General features: G+C 40.5%; 1 protein-coding gene across 5 annotated transcripts in view; it reads left to right on the top strand.

Moving 5' to 3' along the window:
- FAM184A (family with sequence similarity 184 member A) overlaps positions 1-27,816 on the top strand; it is a 434,097-nt gene that overhangs the window by 399,196 nt on the left and 7,085 nt on the right. For 2 of the 5 annotated variants that reach the window (XM_073627163.1, XM_073627164.1), the window contains 8 exons: positions 2,793-3,005; positions 3,768-3,921; positions 7,666-7,793; positions 14,141-14,325; positions 15,641-15,787; positions 20,117-20,234; positions 20,503-20,607; positions 24,303-24,502. In XM_073627163.1, the coding sequence (XP_073483264.1) occupies positions 2,793-3,005; positions 3,768-3,921; positions 7,666-7,793; positions 14,141-14,325; positions 15,641-15,787; positions 20,117-20,234; positions 20,503-20,607; positions 24,303-24,502 (1,250 nt within the window). The remainder of the gene's footprint in view (positions 1-2,792; positions 3,006-3,767; positions 3,922-7,665; positions 7,794-14,140; positions 14,326-15,640; positions 15,788-20,116; positions 20,235-20,502; positions 20,608-24,302; positions 24,503-27,816) is intronic. The other 3 variants (XM_073627165.1, XM_073627166.1, XM_073627167.1) reach the window with 2 other exon arrangements.

Here is a 27,816-nt window from a genome sequence, read left to right as displayed (position 1 = left end):
TCTAATATATGCCTTGACACTAAAGGGTTGAGTTACTAAAGGCATATAGACTGTGCACTTTTCTAAGTGCAGTTGCTCCAGAGTTTAGTAAATGAGTAGACGCTCTGCTGACTTCCATCATCCAATCATGTGCAAGCAAAAATGCTGTTTTTTTTATATTTTCCTTGCATGTGATTGGGTATTCTTTGCAAAGTGAAGGTTTACCTCATTTACTAAGCTCTGGAGCAGTCTTTTTGCCTTTAGTAAATCAACCACTAAAAGTATAGCATAACATAGACCTACACTTAAAGTGATTGTAAACAATCACCTTGTAAAACAACCCATTCAGTTTAACCATCTGCCATCCGCGCTATGGCCGAATGACAGCCACAGCGCGGGCCTGAATTCCCGGGAGGACGTCATATGACGGCCTCCCCTGTGCATGTGCCCTGCAGGGTGCGCGCCGAGCGCGCTGTGATCACCGAGTCACTGAGACTCGGCTGATCACCGATCCGAGTAAGGGGCCGGTCCCGGTCCCTTACCATGTGATCAGCTGTCAGCCAATGACAGCTGATCACATGATGTAAACAAAAGATTGGTAATCGTTTTCTTTTTCTACTCACGCTAATAGCGTGAGTAGAAAAAAAAGCCGATCACCGGCTCAGATGAGAGGGACAAAGGTCCCGAAGAGGAAGAGGCACATCTGCCTCATCTGTGCTTCTTAACAGTGCCACCTGACAGTGCCCACAGTGCCACCTAATAGTGCCCAAAGTGCCACCTAACAGTGCCCAAAGTGCCACCGAACAGTGCCCACAAGTGCCACCGAACAGTGCCCACAAGTGCCAGCTATCAATGTCCACCAGTAGTGCCAATCAGTGCCACCTAGCAGTGCTGCCTATCAGTGTAACAGATCAGTGCCCATTATTGCCACCCATCAGTGCCCATCACTGCCACCCATCAGTGCCCATCACTGCCGCCTATCAGTGCCCATCACTGCCGCCTCATCAGCGTACATCAATGAAGGAGAAAAATGACCTGTTTTAATTTTTTTATAACAAAATATAAAAAAATATATATATATATTTTTTTTAATTCAGTCTTTTTACTTTTTTTAACAAAAAATAAAAAGCGCAGAGGTGATCAAATACCACCAAAAGAAAGCTCTATTTGTGGGGAAAAAATGATAAAAATTTCATTTGGGTACAGTGTTGTATGACCGCGCAATTGTCATTCAAATTGCGTCACTGCTGAAAGCTGAAAATTGGTCTGGATAGGAGGGGGGTTTAAGTGTCCAGTAAGCAAGTGGTTAAAAAAGAAATTAAAGACAAAACATTTGTGTATAGATATAAAAAAATTATAAATACCTCTTTTTCCCTTTTTTATAAGTGATCACATTCCCTCTGTTCTTAGCTGCATAAGAGCTGGGGGGAGGAGAAGCAATGGCACACTGATCTTCCCAGTGAAAGGCTGAGCAGCGGGGGGGCATGTCAGGACAAGTCTGTTCATTGGAGGAGAGCAGAGTGGGTTCCCAGTACAGCTAGAGAACTGACCACAGTGTGATCTCCTGCTTAGTGTAGACAGTTATTAATAGGAAAGCAGAGGGATTGGCAGGAACACCAGGGATTTCACACAAAAGAAGCAACACTAAGAGAACAGGAGACTTTTTCATACATGGTACAGCAGGCACATATCAGGAATATGAAATGTTGGGGTAACAAACACTTTAAATATTAACAGAAATCTATGTTACCAGTACTGCTGTAATCAATAAGTAAATACAAGAGCTGAAACATTTATTTTTCCTAGAAAAAATAGTACTCTAAGCTCCCTCCAGTGCTAATCACATGAACAAAAGTTTGGGTCAGTGATGGCGAACCTTGGCACCCCAGACCTACATTTCCTACGATGCTCATGCACTCTGCAGTGTAGTTTAGCATCATGGGAAATGTTGTTGCAAAACATCTGGGGTGCCAAGGTTCGCCATCACTGGTCTAGGTATTTTACCATGTGATCTTTGCAAAAATGAATTTCTTGATCCCCCCTTTCAGCTAGCATAGATCTTAGATCTGTGAGCTTTTTTCATGTAACAATTACATAAAGAAGCCTTAAACAGCATACTCTCCTGTAAAGTGAGTATTCAGTCTTTCTATGATTTTTTTTTTTTTTTTTTATCTTTCCGTCTATTAAAATAGGTTTGGGAAATACTTTGTGATTTCATGATCTCTATATGGGGTGGTATGAATATAATCATTTACATTACACTAGCCTCAATATTCTGATATAAAGGGTTTTTTATGTAAAAATTTGGGAGCAGCCATACATCTGCTCCCAGTGAAATTTGTTTTTGCCCTGATAGAATTCTCTGGGATTTTACCAACCGCTGTCAGGTTGCAGGGTGGCGAGGTAGTGTGTTGTGACTCTGGAATATTACAAAATAATTTTTCTGGATAGGGGCAATGAAAGTAGGTGTAATGTATGCAACTAGATTTACCTCACTCCAAGGTCTTTTGAGTTAACATTTGAGTATTGTTCCACTTTAAGGGGATTCAAAATACATGTCTTAAAAGCAAACCAAAACATGCACTATTAAATGCAGATTTTAATAATCATGATGAAAAAAATAACAGTCATGGACGTATTACTTAGTAATGTAATATAGTTTATGCACTGGTTGCTGACAGTAGAAGAGCTTAGAAAAGCAAAACGTGTGTCTCATTGAAATGGAAATGTACAGCTGCAATCATCTCATATTTTTTGCACTTACTCCCTGTCAATCTAATTTTTTTCTGTCTGGCCTTTTTTATGCGTGTTAGATTTCATTGCTGAAGCAAAACCTAGAAATGCAGCTGTGCCAGTCCCAGAATGCTTTGCAGCAATTGCAGTCACAGTTTAGTCAAGAGCGACAACGCCTCACTCGAGAGCTTCAAGAATTGGAGGAGGAACACCAGCAGAGGCAGAAGTCACTGCAAGAAGCTCACATGTTGGCATTCCAAAGTATGGAGGAAGCAAAGGACCAAGAGCAAAAAGCAAGTTAACCTTGTTTTTCTTTTTTTTTTTATCTGTCTCGCGCTAATATAAGGCTGCCATTTAGCATGGAGCATATTACAGATGTTAGGTGTGAATAGGTATTTTGTAATATATTACATTTGGGTATTTTTCTTTACAGTTCGAAAAGTGGTTCTTAACTCAAAATATTTCTTTACCTTAATACATTACCTGCATTAAGGTAAAAAAACGGCCCACTGCCTATCCTACCACCGCTCAAGTGAACCTGTGCTTTGCTTCCACTAAACACCTCCCCTACACTATTTGGTTAATGGGAGTGAACAGAGGAATCCCTAAGCCTGATGGCTCTCTCTTTGCCCCATGTGACAGTTCTGAGTGCCTGAGCAGCTAATCACCAAGCCCCAGCACTGTCACATGGAAGGGAGAGGAGTGAGTCAAATGCTTCCCCATACTCAGATGTAATGGGTATTTTTCTTTGTCCCTAGTGGTCAAACAGAGGGACAGGGGAGGGAGGAGAGCACATGCTTTTTGTGGGGCCATACAGACAAACCCCTGGTTTGCTTTAAGGAGAAAAAAGGAAAAGAAAAACAATTGTGAGAGCAGACAGGATGCACAGCATTACAAGAAGATTGGTATTCTAGCAGTAAAGTGCTTTGTTCTGTTAAGATAATTTGCTCAATTTTCTTGTCTTGTACATGCAATTTGTCTATCACCAGAGAATGAATAGTACATACTGGTTATTTTCCTGTGTTAGATTTTTTTATTTTTCTCCTGTTACACAGGATCTGGAAGACCGCTTGCATCAAAAATACTCAGAAGAGCTCCAGTCTGTAAAAGATGCCCACAAGCAGGTCATGGACATGCTGCGAGTGGAGATGGAACAGGAGTTGCAAACCTTGCGCTTTGAACTGGAAGATGAAGGCAAAGCCATGCTAGGTATAGTTATCCTATAAATGATAACAGAAGGCATTTAGGAGTTTTGCTTACACTATAATCTGATTATGTTTTAATTTTAGGAATGATTCTGCTCAAAAGGAAAAAAAATCTATTTATGAAACCGACCCTGAGCGTCTGTTTAATGCATCTTAATTGCGCTGTTCCACATTAAATCTTTAATGGAGTGCTTATATGAGTCCCCTTAAAGCATTATTAAACACAAAAACAAAAATGTATTAAATTGCAGCTTACCATTTCTTAGATGTGGAGACTGCATTTGTTTATTTTCTTTTAGATTTTTCTTCCTTTAGTTTCACCTGGAGATTCGGCCAGTAAGTATGTTATTTTTCAACTTCTTTTAACAGACCACTCGGTCAATTGGCATTTTCGAGAGTTGGGCTATGGACTTGTGAATTCAATCAATTCAAGCATATATTTTTAGCCTCTCGTGCCAAAAAATATTACAAATATATATACCGTATATACTCGTGTATAAGTCGAATTTTTCAGCCCCTTTTTTGGGGCTGAAAGTGCCCCCTTCGACTTATACACGAGTCACCGCCATCTGCCTACATGATCAGCGTGCACTCGGCAGCGGCTCTCACTGTTCAAAAGCTGCGCCTCCTCGTCTGTGATAGGCAGTCAGTGTACAGCCTATCACAGACATTCTCTTATCCTCGTCCGTGGTATGAGGATGAGAGAATGTCTGTGATAGGCTGACCGCTGACTGCTGGGAAATTGAGTTTTTTGGATGAGGAGGAGGCGCGGCTTTTGAACAGTGAATGGCAGTGACAGTGAATACTAAACGCTGATCGGTGCAGAGCGGCGCACGGAGGATGCACAGGACACAGCTAGGATGCACACACACACAGACACATGCACACAGGTACATATACACATACACAGGACACAGGTACATATACACATGCACATATACACAGGTACATGACATAGGTACATATACACATGACACATGCACATATACACAGGACACATATGCACATATGCACAGGACACATGCACAGGACATAGGGAGGTATACAGCTGCAGATGGGCATTGTTGACCCTCTTTTTCCACTTGCAGTAGCTGCTGCATTTCTCACCCTCGTCTTATACTCGGGTCAATAAGTTTTTCCCATTTTTTTGTGTTAAATTAGGGCCTCGACTTATACTCGGAATGACTTATACTCGAGTATATACGGTAGAAAGAAACAAAACGAATAAAAATATTTTTCAAACATGCAGTGTTCCTTATGTTCGTGTCTCTTGAACCCACACAGATTTCACAGTCATAAAACCATGAAAAATAAAGTCAAATGAAACAGTCCCACAATGTGACAACTGGGTCTTCACTGTGCATGTGCTTGTGCTATCACCAATCACTGTACTCCAAAGCAAGCATGTGAACAGTGAAGACCCATTGGTCACATTGTGGGACTGTTTCATTTGATTTTGATTTTATGATTGTGAAATCTGTGTAGGTTTAAGAGACGCAAACATAAAGACACTGCGTAGTGTACAAATATTTTTATTGGTTTTGTTTCTTTATATACACTGCTCAAAAAAATGAAAGTAACACTTTGAAAACACATCAGATCTCAATGGGGGAAAATATCATGCTGGATATCTATACTGATATGGACTGGGTAATGTGTTAGGAATGAAAGAATGTCACATCGTTTGAGGAAAATGAAAATGATCAACCTACAGAGGGCTGAATTCAAAGACATCCCAAAAATCAAAGTTAAAAAAAGATGCAGAAGACTAGTCAATTTTGCTGAAATTTCATTGCAGTAACTCAGAATGGTACTCAGTAGTTTGTATGGCCCCTACGTGCTTGAAGGCATACCTGACAATGTTGGGGCATGCTCCTAATGAGATGACTGACGGTGTCCTGGGATATTTCCTCCCAGATCTGGACCAGGCCATCACTGAGCTCCTGAACAGACAGAGGTACAACTCAGATGGACCGAAACATTATGTCCCAGGGGTGTTCTATTGGATTTAGGTCAGGCAGGCGTGGGGGCCATTCAATGGTATCAATGCCTTCATCCACCAGGAACTGGCTGCATACTCTCGCCACATGAGGCCAGGCATTGTGCACCAGGAGGAACCCAGGACCCACTGCACCAGAGTAGGGTCTGACAATGGGTCCAAGGATTTCATCCCGATACCTAATGGCAGTCAGAGTGCCATTGTCTAGCCTGTAGAGGTCTGTGCATCCCTCCATGGATATGCTTCCCCAGACCATCACTTACCCACCACCAAACGGTCATGCTGAACAATGTTACAGGCAGCATAATGTTCTCCACGGCTTCTCCACACTCTTTCACTTCTGCCACATGTGCTCAGGGTGAACTTGCTCTCATCTGTGAAAAGCACAGGGCGCCACTGGCGGACCTGCCAATTCTGGTGTTTAATGGCAAATGCCAATCGAGCTTCATAGTGCTGGGCAGTGAGCACAAGGCCCACTAGAAGACGTCGGGCCCTCAGGCCACCCTCATGAAGTCTGTTTCTGATTGTTTGGTCAGAGACATTCACTCAAGTGGCCTGCTGGAGGTCATTTTGCAGGGCTCTGGCAGTGCTCATCCTGTTCCTCCTTGCACAAAGGAGCAGATACCAATCTTGCTGATGGGTTAAGGACCATCTATGGCCCTGTCCAGCTCTCCTGACCCGTCTCCTGAAATCTCCTCCATGCTTTTGAACTGTGCTGGGAGACACAGAAAACCTTCTGGCAATGGCACGTATTGATGTGCCATCCTGTAGGAGTTAGACTGCCTGTGCAACTTTTATAGGGTATCCCCTCATCTTACCAGTAGTGACACTGACCCTAGCCAAATGCAAAACTAGTGAAAAACAGTCAGAAAAGATAAAGAGGGGAAAAAAATGTCAGTGTCCGCCACCTGTAAAACCATTCCTGTTTTGGAGGTCGTCTCATTATTGCCCTTCTTGTGCCCTTCTAGAGTCGTCTCTAGTTGCCCTTCATTAACACCAAAGCAGCTGAAACTGATTAACAAACCCCTCTGCTATTTTACTGACCAGATAAATATCCCAGGAGTTTCATTGACTTGATGCTATACTCTGATTAAAAAGTATTCCTTTTTTATACTCTGATTAAAAAGTGTACAGCTGTGTATATTATTCTAATTTTTTAATTTTTTTATTTTTTGGCACGAGAGGCTAAAGCCAAGTATTTGGTCGAGTTAATTGAATTCACAGGTCCATAGCACTGCTTGTTTCATGTGTTACTTTAGGAACTAGGTTTAGAATATTGTCTTTAATTTAGTGAGAGAGTCAGGACAAACCACTTTACACTGGCAGGGGTGCTTACAATGGTCTGCTGTTATTTATTATGTATTTATATTATTGTATTGTTATTGTACCCCAAATAAACAAAAATTGTTGTACCTGCCTAAAAAGCATTGGTTGGAGTTCCGCTTTAATGTGCCATCCAAGTCCACCTAAATCTGCTGCATCTAACACTACCCTCTACCAAATCTGCTTCCAAATGTAAGACCAAGCCCCCTCCCAAATGTGAAAATAATTGCTGAAGTCCTGTATGGGGGGAAAAGGCTGTGGTCCTGGAATGGGTTAACAATTGTTTCTGCTTTATTTGAACTTAATAGTAAGATTTTGTAAAATAGATGTCTTTGTTGAAGTACAGGTGCTATTTGTATTCTATATGTCAGTTTTTTCCATGATGGCCCATAAAACACAGTGCTGCATTTTTTTTTTGGAATGCAGCATCCCTGCGCTCTGAGCTTAATCATCAACATGCAGCAGCCATTGACCAGTTAAGGAACCATCATCATCAGGAAATGGAAGCTTCTGCAGAAGAACTTGAAAGACATAAGGATCTTAGCAGACGTCAGGTAAATCAGTGGAATGCTAGAGAGATATAACTGTCGTTTTGATTTTGCTATGTTAATGTATATACTAAACAGTTGTTTAACAGCAATGAATCTGAGACCTAGCGTCTGTTGTTTCTTAACAGAGGAAAATGTGATTTATAAAATTCCTGTTTGGTCACATGATATATTGATTCTTGCAATGCTTCTGGCAACAACTACATCTCTTAAAGCGGAGTTCCACCCAAAAGTGGAACCTTCACTTAACTGACTCCTCCTCCCCTACGGTGCCACATTTGGCACCTTTCAGGGGGGAACAGGTACCTGCTTCTTACAGGTACCTGTCCCCACTTCCAGGAGGTGGCCGAAAGGCTTCACTGCCAGGTTCCCTTACTATGAATGGCGATGGCAGCACCCGAGAGCCCATCCGAAAATTGGCTGGGGTGCCAACATTGCGGGAACCCTGGACAGGTAAGTGTCCTAATATTAAAAGTCAGCAGCTACAGTATTTGTAGCTGCTGACTTTAAATTTTTTTGTGGGGGGGCCAGACCACCTCTTTGTAGGTAGATTTGTAGCCACAGCAGACAAGCCAGAACAGACGTCATTTATATGAGCTTTTGTTTGCATCTGGGCTCTTTTCTTCCCTATACAAGCAAAGTGGATGCAAAAAATAGGATTTTTATAACAGCTTACCTGTAAAATGCTTTTCTTGGAGTACATCATGGGACACAGAGCCATAGTAGTTACTATGTGGGTTATAGGCCACCTTCAGGTGATGGACACTGGCACACCCTAAGACAAGAAGTCCACTCCCTATATAACCCCTTCCACTACTGGGAGTACCTCAGTTTTTGTAGCAAAGCAATATACATGTTTTAGAAGAGGGGAGGGACCTCTGTGTCCCGTGATGTACTCCAAGAAAAGGATTTTACAGGTAAGCTGTTATAAAAATCCTATTTTCTTTATCGTACATCATGGGACACAGAGCCATAGTAGTTACTATGTGGGATGTCCCAGAGCAATGCCAACTGAGGGGAGGGAGACACAACAAAAGTAGGGCACCATGAGACTAGAGAACTTATACGGCTGCCTGCAGCACACTACAAAGGCAATATCCTCACGCCTTTTTACATCCACCTGATAGAATCTGGTAAATGTATGGACTGAAGACCAAGTTGCAGCCTTGCAGATTTGAGCCATGGAGGCTTGGTGATGCACTGCCCACGAAGCACTAACAGCCCTAGTGGAGTGCGCTTTGATTTGAGCGGTTGGAATCTTCCTCTTCAAACCATAAGCTAGAACAATTACTTGCCGAATCCATTTAGAAATAGTAGATTTCGATGCCGCCTGTCCTCTTTTAGAACCTTCAGGCAAAACATCCGTTTTTCGAATCTGAGCAGTGGCCTTCAAGTAGACTTTGACTGCTCTCACCACATCCAGAGAATGTAGTGATTTCTCTTCCGTAAAACAGGGTTCTGGAAAAAATGAAGGTAGAATAATATCCTGGTTTAAATGAAAACCTGACACTACCTTCGGCAGAAAACTAGGATGAGGACTCAATACTACCTTATCCTTGTGAATAATTAAATATTACAAGAAAGAGCAGCCAACTCCGATACCCTTCTTGCAGAAGATATGGCTACCAGAAAAATTAGTTTCCTTGTCAAAAGGACCAAGGGAATATGCCGTATCAGCTCAAAAGGCTGTTTTGGCGAGAGAAGGTCTGGACGTGGTGGTAGGGTCCATGGTTCCCCTACCGCCATTCTTATGATCTCTGCATACCAGGATCTTCTGGGTTACGCTGGGGCCACAAGAATCACCGACTTCCCTTCCTGCTTGACCCTGCGAAGAAATCGCGGAAGGAGGGAATGCATAAATCAATGAGAACTGATTCCACGGGAATACCAAGGCATCTGTTCCGCATGCTAGTGGATCACTTGTTCTTAACACAAAGTTGTCGATCTTTCTGTTGAACCTGGATGCAAACAGATCTACGCCCGGGATCCCCCGTCTTCGGCATATTGGCAGGAAGATATTGGGGTGAAGGGCCCATTCTCACGGGAACTGCTGGTGACTCAAGTAGTCCATCTGCCAATTTTCTATTCCTGGAATGAAGACTGCCGATAGACAATATACATTGTTTTCTGCCCAAGTTAAATTGACCAACACCTAAGACACTGGCGAAAAAACTGAGGTACTCCCAGTAGTGGGAGAGGTTATATAGGGAGTGGACTTCTTGTCTTAGGGTGTGCCAGTGTCCATCACCTGAAGGTGACCTATAGCCTCACAGTAACTACTATGGCTCTGTATCCCGTGATGTACGATAAAGAAATAACTCAGAAATGGCTTAAAGTAGAGCTAAACCCTTCTATCTTTCCATACTGCCAAGGAGGCTGTCATCATAGTCTCTGTTCTATCTGCGTTTGCCATGGTGCTGCAAATATGATCAGTTATGACACCAAACATTTAATAGCTTGACCGTTCGGTTGAGAGCACAAGCAACTGTGACAGTTATTCATGGCATAATGTACCTTGAATGTACCTGTTTTGGGAAAGAGATTAATCGATGGATTTCATTTGTACTATGTACAAGGGCAACCCCCATCCAACCCCCTTGGTCCCAGGGTTCTCCCGCTCCTTCCGGTAGTCTGGGACCACAGTCGCTGGCTTCAGCATGGCTTCAGCATGTAGAGTGGTGTGAGAGTAAGGCAAATCCATGCCTCAATCTCAGCTGTTAACATGGAAACCAGAAGTGATGATGATTTTGTCACTTCCAGTTTTCTTATCCACCATTTCCTGGCTAATAAAACCAGGAAGCATCTAACCAAGCCGATCTGTATTTGGTTAGATGCTGTGAAGTGCAGGTGAGACACTGGGGTCTATTAGACCCCTAAAGTCTCCATAAAGAGTACCTTTGACCCGCCCAATGCTATCACATGGGGGTTTATTAACCATTTGTGATGGCACTTAAAGTAATTTTAAAATCAGAAGGTTTTTTTATCTTAATCACTTGCCGACCGGCTTACGCCGATAAACATCAGCAAAATGGCACCTACAGGCATATTAACGTACCTGTACATTGCCCTTTAAGCATTGTGGCATTGTGGGCAGACTCGATGTCCGCGGGGTACCCGCGATCATCTCACGGAGAGGAAGAATGGGGAAATGCTGATGTAAACAAGCATTTTCCCATTCTTCCTAGTGACAGTACAACGATCACCGCTCCCTGTAATCGGGAGCGGTGATCAGTGTCGTGACACACGTAGCCCACCCCCCCTCCACAGTTAGAACACATCCCTAGGACACACTTAACCCCTGCAGCGCCCCCTACTGGTTAACCCCTTCACTGCCAGTCCCATTTACACAGTAATCAATGCATTTTTAATCGCACTGATCGCTGTATAAATGTGAATGGTCCCAAAATAGCGCCAAAATTGTACGATCTCTCCGCCATAATGTCGGAGTCACAATAAAAATCACAGATCGCCGCCATTACTAGTATAAAAAAAAAAATATTAATAAAAATGCCATAAAACTATCCCCTATTTTGTAGACGCTATAACATTTGCGCAAACCAATCAATAAACACTTATTGCATTTCTTTTTACCAAAAATATGTAGAAGAATACATATTGGCCTAAACTGAGGAAAAAAAATGTTTTTTTTATATATTTTGGGGATTTTTATTATAGCAAAAAGTAAAAAATAATGCTTTTTTTTCAAAATTGTCGCTCTTTTTTTGTTTATATCGCAAAAAATAAAAACCACAGAGGTGATCAAATACAACCAAAAGAAAGCTCTATTTGTGGGAAAAAAGGACGTCAATTTTGTTTGGGAGCCACGTCGCACGACCGCGCAATTGTCAGTTAAAGCGACTCAGTGCCAAATCACAAAAAGTGCTCTGGTCTTTGGATAGCCAAATGGTCCGGGGGTGAAGTGGTTAATGCATTCTACGCATTAAGATAAAAAGCCTTCTGTGTGCAGCAGCCAACCCAATACTTACCTGAGCCCCCCTCTCTATCCAGCGATGTCCACGAGTGCCTCGGCCGTCCGGGACTCTCCCTCCTGATTGGCCGAGACACAGCAGTGGCGCCATTAGCTCCTGATGCTGTCAATCAAACTCAGTTAGCCAATCAGGAGAGAAGGGGGGGGGCAAACCACAGCTCTGTGTCTGAATGGATACACGGTGCTGCAGCTTGGCTCGGGTACCCCCATGGCAAGCTGCTTGCTGTGGGGGCACTCAGCAGTAGGGAGAAGCCTAGAGCTCCAGCCAGGGACCCTAAAAGAGGAGGATCCGGGCTGCCCTGTGCAAAACCACTGAATAAGGCAGGTAGGTATAACAATCACTTTAAGTAAAAACAAATGAAAAAATAAATGAAAAAGCTAAAAGAGATACATTTATAAAAAAAACTTACACAAAATTGCCATACCCCCCACTGCACACACATGCACAAATTCAGGCCCAGGGTGCACACGCATATGTAAACCGCAGTCTCATCACATGAGGGACATATTGCTGCGAACGTCAGAGTGAGAGCAATCATTCTAGCATAAGAGCTCTTGGTTAGCTCTAAACTGGCGAGCTGTAATGGCTTTCTAAAGCCTTTTTAGGTACTGAAGTTTTTTGTGATATAACTGGGCTTGTTTGGTATCTATTTACTCAATGCAACCTTATCGTTTATATTTTACTAAAACAATGGGTATAATATTGTGTGTGTTTGCACTAAAATTATTTCAGAAACAGTTGTGCAAATATCATGTGACATAAAAATTTGCAAATATCATCTTTTTATTCTACATGGCTTCTGCTTTCAGAAAATCTATAATCTTCTCGGGGTTAAGAAATTTTATTGACAAAAATAAAGATTTTTACATGTGTACAAAAACTGAATCTGTTCACCGATCCCCTGCTGATTAGAGCAGAGCAGGCGAATGACAGGCCCATGTCCGCTCAGTTTCTGATCCAGAGTATCTCAGAACAGTGGCTTTCCATGCCTCTCAACTGTAGGATTTGAAAATGAAGGACAATTGACTGCAGGGATAAATTGGGGCACACTACAGCAAAAAGTGGGTTGAATATTGGGCATGGCCTAAAGGAATGTGGTGAAATGGAGCCTAATATCGCGTACACACGGGCGGACTTCCCGACAGAAAAAGTCAGATGGGAGCTTTCGGTCGGACATTCCGACCGTGTGTATGCCCCATCGGACTTTTTCTGTCGGCATTTCCAATGAACTGAGATATAGGACATGTTCTAAATCTTTCCGTCGGAAATGCCAACGGAATTCAGACCGTTCGCAAGTCCGGCCGTGTGTATGCGACAATACTCTTCTTGCAGTGTACAAGACGCCACAGTCTCTGTACCCACAAAATTTGCCTTAATTATTATACCACATGTGACATTCTTACAAAAACATATAAACCTCAAGACACAAGCGCATATTTAAAAATTAAAGCGGAACTTCACCCTAAAAGGGAAGTTCTGCATCTTTTTATTTCTATCCACTAAGATATTTGACACATTTTTGTTGGGGGGGGGGGGGGGGGGTACTTGTTTCCGCTCCTACTTCTGCTCTGACAGCCTGAGTGATCAGTGGGGAAGTTTGGCCCCAAGTCTATGTAACATACAAGATACGTAGCATACAGAATGCAAGGTTCAGGTCTATGACATAGCGTGTAGGATGCAGGGGTTAGAGATAAGTAAGATACAGCTCGGCTTACAGAGTGCACTGAGATTATGTAACATTGTACTTTTTACATTGCTGATCAGTGGTAGAAAAAAATGCCCCAGAGGGAGAAGTGGCTAGTAAGAGGAAAAATGCCCGAGGATTGGTGATCAGTGGGCAGTGGGAGGAACAATGCCATGATGTTGGTGTCAGTGAGAGTAAAGAGGCAGTGGTCAGTAGCAGGAAAATATGCCTTATCATTGGGGTACGTGGTTTAAAGTGAGCACAAGTATTGATACCTGTATGAGACACTTTATGTTGTAACTTTTTTACCCCAGAGCCTGGCAAAGCATCCAAAATCTTGGCATCTGGGTTATTTAGCATGACTAATAATGAGAAGTTTGCTCTTGAATAAAAATGCTTAACTTTATGTCACATATAAATAATTTCTAATAGGCTTCTGAATCATATTTTTGTGTTTTAATTACTAGTGTATATAATCCTGTTTGTATTTTATTGGTACATTATGATTAACACCAACTCTTAAGATCAGCGTCCAGCAGTGCTGCGTATTTATCATTTCCTGTTTTCAGCTCTGTAAAGCAGATTTTTTGAACTTTAGTGCTATGAAATTATGCAAAATACAATGGCACGAAGGGAGATAAAAGAATCAATTAACTGATTTTCACGTTTTTATATTTTAGGAATCTGAGCTTTTAGGGCGAAAAGCAGAGCTTGAAAAGCAGCTCAGACATCAAGAGCAGCATGTGGTTAATCTCAATAAGGAGCTGATGATACTACATGAAAGCATAAACACTTTAACTAAGGAATTGGAGTTTAAGGGAAAAGAGATCCTTAGAATACGTAGTGAAGCCAATCAACAAATTAGGTAAAGTTGCCTTTGTATATTATAATGTTTCTCCACCAAAGCAAGATCTGATATATTTACAAGCTTGTATTTATTTTTTATCCAGCAGGAAGTCCCTATGAGCATTCCTAAAAAATGTCTTTGTTACCTAAACAACATGCCAAGTGCAGTCTATTGACCTTATTTAAGCTGCAATATCTATCGAGCTTAGTAAAGTCATATGAGTGTGCTGTGTTTGCTTTACTAAACATTTTCTGCTTGGACATTTAGACCTGCTCAGTGCTCCATGAAGGAAGATGCTGTATTAGATCACATTATTAATCTCACTATCTATTCAGAATAAAAAAAAAATCATCATCCCTGATCTGAACCTAATGTGACCATGGTTAGACAGCTAAAGTCCACTTTGGAAAGCTTTGTCTACTGGAATGTAAAAATGAGCAAAATACTGCTAAAATCTGTATTGTTGGTAGGCATTTTAATGGCTACCGCATCATATCACATTGTAAGTAATTGGATCAAACAACATGATCTCTCACTCAGAGACAGGCCTGAATAGCTGTATCATTAAAGAGGATATTCAGGCTTTATGAAAAAAAAATAATATTAATTTAAATTAATAAAAGAACACTTACCTGTCCAAGGATCCAGCACCATCCTCACCCAGTCCAGTTCTTCACTGGTCTTGGGCTCCCCGCACTGGCATGTTTACTAAGAGAAGCCAGCTGTGACTCCTTGTGTCTTCACAGCAGAATTCCCACTGCGCATGCGTGAGCCGTGCTATGTTTTGTGAATGGTCCCGCAGCCTTCTGGGACCTGTGACATGTTCCAAAAGGCTGCGGGCAAAGGGGGGGGGCGTGAACCTCTGCTCAGATTGCCTACGCGACCTGAGTGGAAGTGGGTACATGTCAAAACTAGGTATCTGCCCCCCTCCAAAAAAAATAAATGTATCCAGATAGAGGAGGGGGGAGGAGGCGGAAAAGTGGAACTTCCCCTTTTGAGTGAAGGTCCACTTTAAAAAACAAATATTTAAAAAGCCCTTGTAAAGGGTGATGTCCTGTTTTGCAGCCCTCAGCATTTTTGCAGTCTGCAGGACAAGACATCGTGCCTCACTAGAACAATTTAAACATTTAGTGTGTGTGTAAAACTTACAAAACCCATATGGCCAATTGAATAATACTTGATTGCATTATTCCTATACACAAGTTTTAACCCCAAGAAATTCTTCTGTATATTGGTTTATCAAATAATTATATGAACAGGTTCAGCTGTGGTACAGAGTGCAAGCAAATTTTTACAGTGTGTAAGCAAATATATTTCATTTCTTAACAAAAAGGGTACATGAGCAAGATTTAAACAAGAAACACGAAGAGGATATGAATGACTTAACAGCCACCCATATCAGGGAGAAGCAAGCAATTATGGCAGAATTTGCAAAGACACAAGCAATGCTCATGGAAAAAAATTCTGCAATAAATATTTCGTAAGTTTAAAAAAAACATAGTACATTTTTAGAAAACACTTAAAAACTAACCTTTTTCATCAAAAATCTATTTTGTTACTAACCTTTTTTAAACTATTATAATATTAATCTAATCAAAGAACTGACATGTATTATGATTCAAATTGTTCACATCAAAATGATTACTGTTGTCAAGCTAATTGACAGTGATGTACAGTATATTTAGTGTATAATTGCTGCATATAAGTTAAAAAAATACAAAATATTAAAGAACCTTGACTGAGAAAAAAACGTTTTTTCAAATGCAAAATCACAGTTACAAGTCATAACATATACAGGACTATAATGAGGTATAAAAATGAGTAACTTCATCTGCTCTTTTAATAACTAGCTGCTTGAGTAACACAAGGGCACCCCACACTGTGCCTCCCCACAGTATGGGTATAGTAGGAAGGAGAGCCATAACAAAACTCCAACCTACCTAGGAGCCCTCAGTGCCTACATCTGCCAGGTTCACAGCAGCTGGCATTGCGGAATCAGACTGCACAGTGTAGCACTACTGACCAGAGGAAGCCTGCTTTAACACTCCGGGGAGGATTCAGGTCCACCTTCTACTCCATCTCCCACCTGCTTACACTTCAAGTGTCAGTGATTGGCGGCACCAGGGATTACCCATGCCCCTTTAGCCATGCGCCTCTCCCTCAAAGGATCTGGGAACATCGCAGCCACAGACCATCGACAACAATCAACCTTTGTACATCTGTTGTATACGTGTATGCTCACAAACCTCATATTTTTCCCAAGCATTTAAAGTACACCTGTAACATCAGGTGATATGTAGAAATATTACTATAAATGCAAACTAGGCACAGACACTGATGTGAACTGAGTAGCTATGGCAAAGCCTTCAAAGTACCTTTCAGCTCCAGTTTTGGGATGTAAAATACTTATAACGCAAGTGCTAAAGTGATTGCCACTTTAACCAGGCTGTTTCAGTAAACTTTTAATAAACATCTAGTGAGATGAATTTTCCTTGCATCTGGTTTAAAGTGACAGTACAAGGTTTTAATAAAGCCATAAGGAGTGCTGTGAGGCCTATATGGTTCAGTGTTGGTTTTCCAGCAACAATATCAAATATCCTGGTAAGCATCACAAAACAAGATTACAGTGGTAGTACACAACACTTGGTGGCTTGTACCTACAGGTAGGCGTATAATAAAGTTTACCTGTATGTACAAGGAATATCTCCTTAATTTGCACCATTTAGGAGATATTCACTATTTCTGTAGCCAGTGATGTCATCGGCACATGTGAACTGCACTCTGTAGGGACAGCACACTGAGTATGCTGTCCCTTCAGAGCACTATGCCAAATTGTGGTTCCCATGCACATGCGCAGGAGTGATGTCATCGCGGTTTGGCTATTCAAACTGCCGGGGCAAGCAAAACCGGAAGGAAGACCGCAAAGATGGAAGCTCTGTCAGCGTTGGCAGTGCACAGCTTGAGAGCTTCATTTTAAGGCAAGTCTTTCCTAATGTGCTTGTATGCGATGCTTATGCTCTTAACTTGCAGGGTGAAGGTTTTTTTCTCCGACTTTACTACCACTTTAAAAGGTCTTACAGCTGAGGCTAAACACTAGCATTGTGGCCTTGGTATTACTAAAGAAACATGGACTTAGACTTTAAAGTCAAACAGTTAAAGCTTATAGCAAACAGCTAAATGCATCTTTGAAATACATATTCTGTATGTAAATGGTTTTACCTATTAAAGTATATGTAATTTTGTACAGTTAGCCTTGCAGTGAGCACACATCTACCACACTGCACAGTTAGGTAGGTTCAGCAATCACCTCTCCTCCTAGAGTTTGTTAATTGCACAAGGATTCAGTCTTATTTCCTCTGTTTAGTTAGTAGAGAGGTAATCCAGGATACTGTTAGGCTGGGTTTATATATGCTGCGACCGCGGTTCACAGCATGGGGTCTGGTGCGTCCCTGTTCACCGATTCAGGTGCGAACCAGGTCCGAATTTTTGCTTGAACTCGCACCTGAATCGAGACCAAAGACGCACAGGACCCTTTTTAAATGTGGACCGCAGCCGTCCCGAAGCTGTGTGAACCGGCTCCATTGAGAACTGGTCACACTCTCCTGTCAAGTGAATCGCATATGTGTGAACCTGACCTTGAAGTGTTACTAAACCCACAACAGGAAATCAGTCTGTATATGCAGCACAGCATGCATGTTATACTCACTATGGAACTTAAGGGGTTAGTACTCTGCATTGTGTAAAAAGGCTATTTTATCCTGTATGCACAGATCCTCCCTCTCCTGCACTGTCTATCTGGGGAAGGCCAGCAAACACAGGCAGGGTAGCCAACCTGCACATGCTTAGTTGTGTCTTTTATGCTGGAGAGAACATTTACTTTTTCTCAGAGCTAGCCAGGTCACATGATATTGACATCACACATGTGGGCGTGTTTACAGGCTGTAGTGGAAATCTCCTCCTACCTGAACTCTCAGCATTGGAGAAACTGTGCAGTTTATTATGTAACCGTGGTATACAGATCATCCAAAAAGGTATATAGTGGAAATATTTTAATGTAAAAAGAAAAGTTAGAAGCTGTGGGCACTCGGGGGGAGGGGGGGGGGGGCGGATTAACTATTTCCATATTTTCATATTACTGGGTTTAGTAACACTTTAAGTGCCAGAAAAAAAAAACTAAAGCTAAACCATGTAGTAGTAGAGTGGTTTGCTGACTGCCCACTGTCCACTGCAGCAAAGGTGTATAAATCAAAAAAGAGTAGCTGTACAGAATTATAAAGCTTTTTTCAGGTAAATTGGTAAAAATGTAAATGTTCCATCTATAGGGATGTCACAGTAGTAAATCTTGTATTTGATTCTGATAAGATTGAAGCAGTGTTATTCCCTTCTGAATCTATTTTTGCTCTACTCACCTGTTGAATACTGCTCCACTTTCTTCCCAAAGAGTCCCAAAGCAAGCAGAGTGCAATGCATATTTGTTAGATACACCACTGAGATTTTTAAATGTATTGTGCAAGTGTTTTTTTTGATGGGGGGGGGGCATACTACTGCAAGACTAACGCCTTGTAGGCTGAAACGCGTCAACTGGTTTTATCTGTGTTTGTACACTGTGGTTTTTCAATAAAAAAGTCTTAGGAGAGACCACTGGCTGTGCAGATCATCTTAATGGATACTACTGCTTTATACATAGAGCCCTAACTACTGAAATATGAGAAACTGTTATGGTACACAGTATACATAGTTTTAGCACTCCTTATTCAGTCAGTTGGTGCTTGAGGGTATATGCCATTGATATAACATTTTGGCCAAAGGCTTGTTTTCACATCTCTGCATACAAGTGCAACCATGCTGAAAAATAAGGCTTGTTGGCTTTGTAGTAAAATCTTCGATCCTATCTTAGTTTAAACCTGCATCTGGACAATTTTTTGGTGTGGCACTTCCTCTGATCAAGTTAGCATGGTCTTAAAACATTCCTTGGGCTCCTGTGGCATTTTCTGTAGCCAGTTGTATGGTATTGCTCCTCCACTACTATTATCCGACTTGTCAGCTGCTCCACTATTGACTCATCAATTCTTCTTCATCTATGCTTCGGGATTCCGTGTCCTTACCACTGCTACTTCACTGCATTATCTGTCTCCTGAAAACTACAGACTAGCACACACTGCCATCCAACACAGATTCAGGGTCTAGCTTGGACTTTTTTATCAGTAATCAGTGGCCAGGTTAGGGTCTGACTTTTTGCCAAAATCACCATAAAGGATTTCAATGCCAATGTTGTTTACATTATTGCTATGATGAGTACTGTTGTAACATGGTCAAAATATAATGAGACATGAAACATGTACCCAGAGTTCAGTAATCCTAGTTACACATCTTTGTATATAGGTACATCTAAGTATGCAACTTGGTGCTAATTACCACCAACTTACATCTGTAATTTTGAATGTGCAAAAGCTAACTCTAAAAAAAATAAATAAAGCATAATTGATATATCTATCAGCCATTCAAATTTCAGATTCTTTTTGGTAAGTTTGAGCAAAAGATTGTGTTTTTCTCCAGTTTTCATAATTTGCATGTGGACATTTACAAATTATGTTGAATTACAAAATTCACATGTACTTTTTCATCGGTTTGGTAAGAAAAATTGTCTTTCATAAAGGACACAGATACATAGGTTTGGATTACTTCCCAGTACATGTATGGTATTGTTCTGTCCATCATTGTTTTTAGAAAAGGTGTGTACTGTACTGTGAATGTTGTCTTTAGCGTTCAGATTATATTAAGGATAAAACCATGCTTTTCTAAACTCAAGGTTAACAGAAATGGAGGAAAAATACCAGAACAGAGAATCCAGGCCAGAAGATCTGCAGGTCATCTCTGAATTAAAGGACATGGTTGCTGAGCGGGATCAACTTATCAAGAAACTAATTGTGAGCAATTTCAGTGTTTACTTCCTTTAACAAAACAATTTCCAAATCGCTACCTCTGAGACCCATTGGCATTAACAATTCAGTGATCTTTAAATACTCTAAAGTTCATAAATTATAACTGATTTAATCAATTATTAAACAAAACGGCATTTACAAACGAACACTTTGTGCTTAAAATATTAATAGGTGAAGTGTTTGAAAGCAATTATCTGGACATGCAAAGCTGCGTGAAAGAAGCACAGTCAGAATAACCTTTTTCTTTTAACAGGAAGACAAGAAATTCTATCAACTAGAATTAGTCAACCGAGAGACCAACTTCAACAAAGTGTTTAATGCAAGTCCTAATGTTGGCGTTATCAATCCCCTAGTAAAGGTACTTACAGCAACATGTACATTGGATATATTAACTCCCAAATCTCTTCTAAAATTGAATGTACACATTTGAATCTATTTTTTTAAATCTTGTTTTTGCATTGATAGCCATAGATGAGACAATGTTTTGACAAATACCACCAATGATTAAAAAAATTTACAACATTTTGCCATGCAGTCTTAAGGAGAACAATAATTTTATCTTTCCATTAGCTATTCAAGTGTATCTAAACCCAAAAACAAAAATATAATATATTGCAGCTCATCAGTCCTTAGAGGTCCGTAGCAGTAAATAAAAAACTTAGTGAAGCCACACATCCCTGCTGTCCCTAAAGCGGTTCAGGGAGTCCTTTCTTTACTGCCAGTGATTGAAGGAGCTGGGATGAGCTCAATGCCATGCTGGCACTTCCAGCGGTGGATGCTTGGGATCCGCACCCCGTTCCAGTGAGCTTGAGCGGCACACAAAGCAGTCCAGGGTCGCCCTTAGATGTGCTTGTTGTATTTTGTTTTATTTTTTACATTTTTTTTACTTTATATTCATATGGTAATCCTGCAAATAATACCTTTTTGTTCTTGAGTGGTTATGCTTGCTTACTCCACTGTATCTGTGGAGGGAGCCAGGCTGGACTTCAAACATGTCTGCCTTTGTTTATCTCCATTACATTTTATTTATCCCCATAACATTATGCTTTCATTTCAGCTTACAGGATGTAACAAGGGCACTACATTTTGGCAAGACGAACAGCTATTTTCCGTACTTGCTGAAAATGTGAAAAATGAAACCTACTGTAGGTAGCCCCCACATTTCAGGACTAGTAGGCTGCAATATATTACATTATTGTTTATGGCTTCCTGGGTTTAGATATTCTTTACCCTTTGATAAGCAAAATCAACCAGATGAGAACCTGACAGAGGTTCCAGACCACACAGTAAGTTAGGGCGAACTTCCCTTAACAGTGCACAAGCAGCAATATAAGAATGACAGGAGTTTTAATCTAACTATAAGGATTCATGCACACTGGCTTATTGAAAATGCTGTTTCTCCTGACAGGAGAAAATTAAGGTTAAAAACTCACCTATCGTGCATTTTTTTCAAACCAGTTTAGGCTAGTATAGCAGAATTTGGTGTTTGGGAGTTTATCTCTTTGGCCAGAATTTAAATTTATTCTGGCCATTGAAATGAATAAATGCTGACGTGCTAAATGCGCCAAGTGCATTTAGATGCATTTAGGTTAGTTTTTGTATGCCCCTCTGTGTTCAGGAGAGGAGCTTTGACTGCCTCTAAACTCTGCTGCTTCTAAACTCTATTAAAAGCCTATGTGTGCATAGACACATAGGCTTTTCTTGAGTTGAGTTTAGGGGCTTTGGCAAAAAAACTCCAAAAGCTCCTAAACGTGAGTAAAGGAGCAGCAGTGTGCATGAGACCTAACAATTAAATACATTTTGTATAGAGTCACACATTAACCTAACTGAAGCGAATTTGAAAACAATATATATTATGTAAATACAGTTTAGTAAAAATAGTCTGTGCACCAGACAGCTTTTAGTAACTATAACCGTAGCTGAAATGTGTTTTAATAAGCAAAGAGACAGTACTGACACCTGAGAGCAATAAGTGTTTATACTCCTAAGTAACTGAGCCTTTGTCTCCAATTAGTTGCATCCTGAACTGCTAACGAATTGCTTCCTAATAAGTTAAGTACCCAGGTGGGGGATCCCTGAACTAAACATTGGTGTAATTTGTCTCTTTTAACTCTCTCTCAAAATAATATGTAATGTAACATTTTAATTTCATGCAACCTTTCAAGCACCAAGGTCAAATATATTCTACTCTGTTTTGTACTCTTTTTAAAGATACAGTATATATGGGCAGATCTATCATCCATGTAATTAAGATCTTTACATTCTCCTATTTACTGCCATGTACCTAAACCTGAAACAATTTATGCTACAGGTTTAATCAGTGCTTCTGCCCTATAAAAATACAAGTAAACCTATATATACAAACAAATACCAAAAGCTCATTACATCATTTAGTAAAAGCTGATTTCCAAAAAATGTATGCTTTTATTTTTTATAAAGCTACAGAGATCCAGTTGTTGTTCAGAAATGGTTAACAGCTTTACAGGAAACAACAACTAGAGATAATTTATGTTGAATATAAACCTGTTTTCCAGTTTTGCTAAATTACTGTAACATATGCATAACAACTGAACAGGGCAGAGAAGTATCTTTGAATAAAACTCTGTTTTTTCATGGTTGTTGCTTCAAAACTATGGAAAAGTAACCAAGAAAACCAGCAGCAACAACCGACAGAATGTTCTCTGTTTCTTTACAGTGCAGAACAAGCACTCTTTTTGGCCCAAATCAAGCAATGCAATGCATGGTGGCTATGTGAACTATTGGCAGCCCTGGGCAGTGATCCTTGAGGGAGTAGCTTACATTTCCAGCTAGTAGGTGAAGCAGCAGGCTTATTTTCAAATGTTCAACAGACTAATCTTTAACAATTTGCTGATAAAGCCTCTAATATACAAAGCTCAATTTCTTAAGCTACTCCCAATTCTCTGCATGTACAAACTTTCAATTGCAGAGAGACAGTGTAAAAGGAACCAAGCTTCTGCTGTGCTCTCTCTTTAAAAAGCCATGATGTTCTGTGACATCAGTTTCATGGGTGACCCCTGTATTATATGTGTATTTCCAAAATAAATATTTTATATACATAATTAAAAACATAAAACGTCAGTTTATAAGCTTTCAAATAGGGGAATAGAACAGGAGGCAGAAAGTGTACTTGATTGATTGATGAAGATTTTAGTGCATATTGGAAATATCAGTTTTGAAGGACAAGGTTACTTTTTTTGCATGTTTTAAATAATGCAATGATAACATCAAAGCCCTTGCTGTTTGCCCCGTTACCTATTTAACAATGGCTCCATAACATAATTGCTTCTCGTATGGGCTTTGCTGATGGCATCCTTATTTAAAGAAAGGGCCATAAGAGTTCTCCATGAGAGACAGGGTTGACTATAACAGTGTGACCAGAAAGCTACTGTATTTCTCTCTGGTTTATTACAAGGAGATTGGAGCCATGGTTACCTAGCATAATGGGGCAGATAACTGAAGCTATAAAAAAACATCAGATTGAATATAAAAAGAAGATAAAATGGCAAAAGGCATATCCTCATGGTACGTCCTGGACCCCCAAAAGAGGTTAGTAGCTTTGTGGCAATTAAAATGTAACTATTTAACATAATGTGTTTTAATGTAAGGCCCACGTTAAGAGTATGGTCCACCCAAAACTGATCATTTAGTCATAGGTTAGCAGTGAAGCACCCAGTACTGGCCTACATATCCACTTATTGTAATTGTTGCACTGTAGCAAAGTAAATGTATTCAACAGAGAGATTGTTGACCCTTCATAACCGCCATGGCAGATGGGTGGACCTTGAAACCAGGTGTAGAGGTATCGCCACCAGAATGACCAAGAGATATAGACTTGTTAATAGATGGATTAACCTGCCAATAACTTCCCAAAATAGAATGCTTTTAAGTGAAATTACCTTTTTTGCTAAAAAAAAAAAGAAATGGACAAAAACATCCTAATGTTGCCTGTAAGCTTGTATGTTATTTCATACACACATACACATTGAGTTGACTATAGTGTAGTTTAAAATGCCTTACTTGTTTTCAAAACAGCAAAAGAAGAAGAATGATAAGTCTGCAAACAGGTTTGTGAGTTCCCCTAACCTAAGTGCAGTGGAGACTGCCGTAATGGGAAACGGACACCCTACACGCCTGGAGCCCATTCCAAATTCACCCATCCACGATATTGAGTTCAACAGCAGCAAGCCTCTGCCACAGCCTGTACCACCCAAAGAGGCCAAGACCTTTTTGAGGTGAGCACTGCCTCGCCAGCCCAACTGTCACTGGTCATGAGAGTGCTGAACTGCAGCTATAGCCTTGATTTATTTTATATGGCTTCTGCAACCTCTTTATAGTGCTCCTTTTTTTGAGCATGTACTGTATTCTTGTCAGTGTTTGCTAAGCGCATTGTATAGACTGTGGACTGTGTTGCATTTTGTCATCCTTCTGTATCTATTTTCTTTTGTGCACTTGCAATGCCTTTGCATGCTTGTATACATATTTATTTGAAACCATTTTATATGCACGTTACTGGTGTTGAGAGTTTTCTTTCCTATATTATCTAGTTTTTAAAATGCCTATCATGTAAATTATCTTTCCACATGTCCTACATAAAATCGTAGCTGTGTTTTATTTTTTCTCTGCCTTGGACACAAACTAATAATAGTGATACACATATAATTCATATATTTTTTTATTTTAAAATGCTTCAAAAAAGTTTCAGATATAAAATATTACATTTGGAGGTATACTTAGAAAAATGAAGTGGTATTAAACAAAAAAAAAAAAATAGATATGTGTATGTACTGTGTATATATATATATATATATATATATATGTGTGATATATATATATATATATATATATGTGTGTGTATATATATATATATATATATATATATATATATATATAAATATATATTTCAGATTACCTTTTTTTAGATGTGGTGGCTGCATTCGTTTCCTTTCTTTGGGCTTTTTCCTTTATTTTCATTTGTTGAGTCAGCCAGTTAATATGTTATTTTGCAACTTCCTGTAGCCTCCCTGGCGGTTTTCCCGAGTGTGGCTCGGGGTTAAAATTCAGTACCATTAGCGGTAACCCCGAGCCACACTCGGGATCGCATTGCAGGATCCTGGGGCGGCGTTACTTACCTTGTCCCCGGGATCCTGCGATGTTCCCCGCAGTGTCCGAGGGCTCCGTCCTCCTCCGAAGCCTCTCCGTGCCAGGCTCCGTTCCCTGCGAGCGGCGCGACGCACGGGGGCGGAGCCTGGCGGCAAATTAAAAAAAAAGTAAAAATCATAACACATACAGTACTGTAATCTTACAGATTACAGTACTGTATGAAATGATTTCACATCCCTTTTGTCCCCAGTGCTTTGGCCCATGCCCTGCATGCAGTTTTACATGATATACACTGTTCTTTCTGCCTGGAAACTGGGGATTGTCCATAGCAACCAAAAAGTGTCCCTTTACGTCAAAAGTGGCTTTAGACCAGCTAGAAAACAGCGATAATAAATTAGAACACTTGCAGAATTGAGCGATAGTGAATTGTGGGGAAATTTATTTTATTACTATTTTTTTTTTTTTTTTTTTAATTATTTATTTTTATTTATTATATTATAATTTATGTTTTTGTGTTTCAAACTTTATCATACCCGGGATATCTACTAGACTCTGGTTTGGACAGATTTAAGTGTGTTATTGTTAAGATTTACAGACCTACAATATAAAACGCCAAATTGCCATGCAAAATAATGGTACCGCTTTCAGCACCTAAAATCCGAAATAATCATACCGCCAGGGAGGTAAATGGACCAAGCTTTCCAGAAAAAGTGACAGAGGGTTGACACCAACTTTTTACCACCGACCAGGGTGCTTACAATGATCAGCTTTTATTCATTTATGGTAAACCTTGATCCAAAAAGGAAACAAAATGTTTTTGCTGTAACTGCTTATAAAATGTTAGCTGGAGTTCAGCTTCAGTTTGTTAGTCAAGTCCATCTAAGGCCCCATGCACACAGGGCGTTTGCCCAGCTCTCCTAAATGCCTTTTCTGATGACAGCAGCGTTTTGGCAGAAAAAATGCTTGACACATGTCAAGCGCTTGGACATTAATTCATTTAGATTTCATCCAGATTGAAATAAATTTACGTTCAAGCACTTGATGCGCTTAGAGCGGTAACGTGCATTTAGACATGTTTACATGCATCAAGTGTTTTTACTGTCAAAACACTGCTGCTCCTGGACGCGCTGGCGGTAGGGGTTTTTCTGCCTCTAATAGGTCACATGGAGGGGCGTTTAGAGGCAGAAAAAAAACAGATGCCCCTAAAAGCTGCATTTTTCACACTCAGTGTGCATGAGGCCTTATCTGCTATTGTATCTAACGCCACCCTCTCCCAAGACTGATAATGGTGCTATGCAAAGGTGTCTCTATTGCTCCTCCAGTGAAGCGGAGACACTCTAAGGCCGCATACACACGATCGCACATTCCAGCAACAAAATCCATGTTTTTTTTCCAACGGACGTTGGCTCAAACTTGTCTTGCATACACACGGTCACACGAAGTTGGTCGGAAATTCCGAACGTCGAGAACTCGGTGACGTACAACGCGTACGACGAGGACGAGAAAAATGAAGTTCAATAGCCAGTGCTGCTCTTCTGCTTGATTCCGAGCATGCGTGGAACTTTGTGCGTCAGAATTGTGTACACACGATCGGAATTTACGTCAACAGATTTTGTTGTCAGAAAATTTGAGAACCAGATCCCAACTTTTGTGTGACGGAAATTCTGATGGAAAATGTCCGATGGAGCCTACACACGATTGGAATTTCTGACAACTAGCTCCTATCAAACATTTTCCGTCGGAAAATCCGACCGTGTGTACAGGGCATAAGACAGGAAGTATGTTACTGACTAGATAACCAGGTGAAAATAAAGGATAAAAAATAAAACTAATGAAGCCAACACATTTAAGGAATGGTACACTGAAAATTATTTAATTTTTGTTCTTGGATTTACTACCACTTAAAGCGGAATTTAACTATGCATTTTTTTTAAATTAGCTCTCATAAGCTGTAAGCCATAATGTGCTAGTATGCATAGTAAATTAGCACATTATGGCAGACGTACTTCTAAAATGATCCCCTCCAGTTTCAGGATGTTCTGCCACTTGATTAGCTAGGCTGTGATGACAACACTCCTGTGCATGCACATGGGAATCGCATCATAACAGCACAGAGTGGTGCCGTAAATGTATGCCAAGCTGGTCTTGCATGGCTCAGTTTACATTAATGCTAATGGGCGGGGAGAAACAGTTATGTCAGAAGAGACCAGTAGGTGGGGTTTTTCTTCAAGCCAAACTCAAACACTTTAGCGGCGCACGGCATGTTTTTTATTTCTTAGCATACACTATAAGATTTGAAAGACCTGGGACACTTTCAGGTGCCCCAAGGAGAGTAGTAATACAGCTTAGTGTTCCACAGTGAACAGTGAGTGTAGACAAATTGTGGCTAGGAGAAACAGAATCGCGGGATGCCTGTCGCCCAAAAGAAGTTTCAGAACTTCATTTG

Source organism: Aquarana catesbeiana, linkage group LG04 (genome assembly GCF_042186555.1).
Source record: "Aquarana catesbeiana isolate 2022-GZ linkage group LG04, ASM4218655v1, whole genome shotgun sequence".
NCBI lineage: Eukaryota > Metazoa > Chordata > Amphibia > Anura > Ranidae > Aquarana > Aquarana catesbeiana.
This window is presented reverse-complemented; position numbering and strand designations above follow the sequence as displayed.